This window comes from Plectropomus leopardus, chromosome 21, assembly GCF_026936395.1.
Source record: "Plectropomus leopardus strain MGB_pleo_1.0 chromosome 21, ASM2693639v1, whole genome shotgun sequence".
In the NCBI taxonomy this organism is placed as follows: Eukaryota; Metazoa; Chordata; class Actinopteri; order Perciformes; family Serranidae; genus Plectropomus; species Plectropomus leopardus.
Genome location: NC_142196.1, coordinates 28340829 through 28345192, shown reverse-complemented (window position 1 = coordinate 28345192; position 4364 = coordinate 28340829). Strand labels below are relative to the sequence as shown.

Below are 4364 nucleotides of genomic sequence, written 5' to 3'. Positions count from 1 at the left end.
AACCAGCCAACCCCAGGCTGTACATGGGCCGGCCCTCCTATGAGTTCCAGGGGTACCTGACCTCGCCTTCGTACCCCATGACCTCTGACCTCTGTGACCCCAGGTCAGCCTCGCACATGCTCCAAACCAGATCCTGACAGTGTGAACAGGTCTAAACCAGATCCTGACAGTGTGAACAGGTCTAAATCAGATCCTGACAATGTGAACAGGTCTAAACCAGATCCTGACAGTGTTAACAGGTCTAAACCAGATCCTGACAGTGTAAACAGGTCTAAATCAGATCCTGACAATGTGAACAGGTCTAAACCAGATCCTGACAGTGTAAACAGGTCTAAATCAGATCCTGACAATGTGAACAGGTCTAAACCAGATCCTGACAGTGTGAACAGGTCTAAACCAGATCCTGTCAGTGTAAACAGGTCTAAACCAGATCCTGTTTTTTTTTTGTGCAGGGTGGCTCCAGTCCTGGGTTCCTCCTCCTCCTCCACCTCCTCCTCTGCTCCTCTCTCGTCCTCGTCCTCGTCCTTCGACCCTCAGGCGAAGCCGTCTGCAGGCTGGAAGGAGCTGCTGAAGAGCTCCGCCCCCTACAGTGACAACCACCATTACTACAGCGCCGAGTACCCCTGCCGTTACCCCAGCAACACCCCCGGGTCCCCTGCAGCCCTGCAGACCATCATCACCACCACGACCAAGGTGGGTACAGGTCATCACTTCTAGTCTGTGACTGGGCAGTTTTACTGGTAGATCTGGATCAAACTAAATGTGGCGTTTGATGGAAAAACTGACAGGGGCGGGGCTTAATCCCTTTCACATTAACACCTGTGCTGGTCCTCCTCAGGTGTCCTATCAGCCCTGTCCTAAGCCTCCCGCGGCACTCCCATCCTACCAGTCATGTCCTAAACCTCCTGCCGGTCTCCCGTCCTACCAGCCCTGTGCTCCCCCAAAACCTCCAGGCCTCCCCGGCTGCTCCGCGCTGCTGGACGACGCCTCCTCCTCCTCATACTCCACCGAGGTGAAGGTGACGGAGGAGTCGGGCGGAGTCATCAAATCTCTGTCGTTTCAGCCCGAAACTCTGCAGACCAAAACAGAGCGGACAGATGGCTACGACTACCGCTACGCCTACCCCAACACGTACCGCTACGATGACTACTGAGGCGGCACCCCCTCCACCGCCTCTGCCGCCGCCAAAACCACGCCAACCCCAACACGTACCGCTACGACGACTACTGAGGCGGCACCACCTCCACCGCCTTCGCCGCCGCTGCTGCCAAAACCACACCAACCCCAACATGTCCTGCTACAACGACTACTGAGGCGGCACCACCTCCACCGCCTCTACCACCTCCACCGCCTCTACCACCTCCACCGCCTCCACCACCGGCATCATGACCTCTGGCACTTCGACTAATACTATCAGAGAAAAGCTCCTGCCGCCCAAACAGAGACAGTTTGGAACCAGACCGGTGAACGGCGAGCTGAGAGCGGGAGCTGACAGGATGTGGATCACTGGGACAAAACTGAACGAAAACTTTGGTCCTCGAGAAACTTTCTGAGGATGTTCTCGGAGTACTTTATGTTCCCAAAGAGAGATCCTTTTCCTGCCTCCTCTGGCACCCCTCACAGGACAGGAAGTGAAAAGACTGAACTGAAATTTGATCTAGACCTCCCCAATACGGCGTCCGAGCCGACATACATCGAGGAGGGAACGCAAATCTACGATTCTGTATCCATAAACATGGCGTCACGTGTGAGAGGCGTGTCACGTCCTTTAGGGTCCCCAGGAGAGAGGCGTGTCACGTACTTTAGAGTCCGACTGCCGTCTGTAACTGAGCAGCTTTTTGTGCTCGATGTGGCTGAAAGCTTCAAACTCGAATTCAAATACAAACCCTCAAACTCAGGATTCAGTTAATGTCTAAATACATTTTTATGACAGCTTCAGGATCACATTAAGGAAATTCTTTTTTTTTTTTAGTCTTCGACTTAAGAAAATTAAGATGTAATTTTATGAAAATAAAGTTGTAATATTACAAGAACAAGGTACCAATTATCACTTTTTTTCTCATAAAATTTGTTGTAAAATTATAACTTTAATCTCGTAAAATTATGATTTTCTCTCGTAAAATTACAGCTTTTTTTCTCCTAAAACTCTAATTTTATTCTCAAAATTCCGACTCTATTCTCAAAATCTGGCATTTTTTTCCTCTAATTTAGGCCTGATCTGAAACCCTCCTGATGACTGATGTGATTATTTCAAATATGAAAGAGTATTTTGAGCTGTGGAGGTTCTGGTGGAGCGTTCCCGTCCTTTGGCTTATTTATTGAACTGAACGAGAGAACAAACGAACGGACGCTGACTGAAGAAATCTGTGAGAGAAAACGATGTTTGAATGTTTCTGTCTGATCTCACATTAAACACAAAAACTGACGCACAGACTCCTTTTCTCTTTTCTTCTGGCCACAAAGACGACGATAAAGTTGGTGTAACGTCCCTTTAACCCTCTGAAACCTTACTGCTTTCAGACGCCTCTCACAAGCCTTTAACCCTTTGAACCCCAAACATCCCGAGTTTGACTTCTTTTCCAAAAAATAAAAGAAATTAGTAGATTTAGAGCAATTATTTTAAAAAGCCATGGGGAGAAGAGAATAAAATACGAGGAAAACTATATTATTAATTAGCAGAATTACAAATATAGACTTTTTCTCCCTTATTTCTGTCATTTATGGACAATGTACGTTACAACTGTCGACGTCTGGTGACTGTGCCAATTCTCTTTGATTTAATAAACAATTAGATTAAAAAGTAATTACATATTTAATTTTATTTTGCAGAATTATAATTATTTTTAAACAGCTTTTTAAACTAATTTTCAGTTAATTTTCTTGAACTTTTTGCTAATTTCTTTCAAATTTTGGGGTTATTTCTGTTTTTGTTGCTCGTTGCTGTATTTTCATGTTTCTGAATGAATCGTCTCATCTGCTTTTCTTCTTCTGCTTTTGATCTACATCACTACATCACACGCAAATCATTTCATCCTCCACCTCTTCTTCTTCTTCTTCTTCTTCTTCTTCTTCTTCTTCTTCTTCTTCTTCTGCTAAATAAATCATCCGGTCTGCTGACATCAGATACTTTTCCAAACAACCACACATCTGTCCCGCCACCCTCTGTCCATCCGTCTCCTTTTTATTTTAATTGTTTTGCAGCATTATTAGAGTTTTCAAAGCACATTTTCCAGGTCTCCTTTTTACTTTACAGTAAAAAAAAAAATATTGATTTTATTTATTTTTTTTATTTTATTATAGTAAAAAGTATTTTTTCCTTTTTTCTTGCTAATAGTGTTTTCTTGTTTTGTTGCTCGTTGCCTTCTTCTCGTGTTTTTGACTGAACAGAAGCCACATTTCTCAGGTTTTAAAGGGTTAAACGGGTGTTCTCTTCTTCTCTTTTTACATTTAATTTAAAGTCAAATATTTAATATCTTCTTCAGTTTGTGAGTAAACATGACAGATTTTATTGTCTTTGACTTTGAGCTGGCAGACCTGAGACGGGACCACAATCCGACCGTCCACAGGTGGACCTGCGTCCCCTGTGGGGCCTCGGGCCGCAGAGTGAGACCCTGCAGCGGAGGATCAAAGTGCTGCTGTTTGGACGGTTCCAGTCTGTGTGAGTAATAAATGTTGTTTTGACAGGACACGTCAGGACAGGAACAGCCGCTCTGTCCTCACCGTGAACCTTTAAAACCCTCCGACTGAGTCCTCTGTCAGTACCTTCCATTACCATCACTCACCATCTCCCCCGCCACTGCCCCACCACGGGACGCACACTCCAACACCGACAACCAATCACAGGATGCGCGCTCCAACACCGACAACCAATCACAGGACGCACGCTCCAACATCGACAACCAATCACAGGACGCGCGCTCCAACATCGACAACCAATCACAGGACGCACGCTCCAACATCGACAACCAATCACAGGACGCGCGCTCCAACACCGACAACCAATCACAGGACGCGCGCTCCAACACCGACAACCAATCACAGGACGCACGCTCCAACACCGACAACCAATCACAGGACGCGCGCTCCAACACCGACAACCAATCACATGACGCACGCTCCAACATCAACAACCAATCACAGGACGCGCGCTCCAACATCGACAACCAATCACAGGACGCACGCCCCAACACCGACAACCAATCAGAGGATGCGCGCTACAACACCAACAACCAATCACAGGACACACACTCTCATCTCAAAAACCAATCACAGGACGCACGCTCTAACACCAACAACCAATCGCAAGACGCATGCTCTAACACCAACAACCAATCACAGGACGCGCGCTCTAACACCAACAACCA

General features: G+C 46.5%; 1 protein-coding gene across 1 annotated transcript in view; it reads left to right on the top strand.

The window, feature by feature from the left end:
* The window catches only part of gcm2 (GCM transcription factor 2), a 10117-nt gene extending 7341 nt beyond the window's left edge, over nucleotides 1-2776 (top strand). Inside the window, exons 6-8 of the mRNA XM_088072240.1 lie at nucleotides 1-103; nucleotides 453-693; nucleotides 839-2776. The exon at nucleotides 1-103 is cut by the window's left edge and continues 154 nt beyond it. Of these exons, the coding sequence (XP_087928366.1) occupies nucleotides 1-103; nucleotides 453-693; nucleotides 839-1153 (659 nt within the window). The 3' untranslated portion in view covers nucleotides 1154-2776. The remainder of the gene's footprint in view (nucleotides 104-452; nucleotides 694-838) is intronic.
* Nucleotides 2777-4364: the final 1588 nt, after the last annotated feature.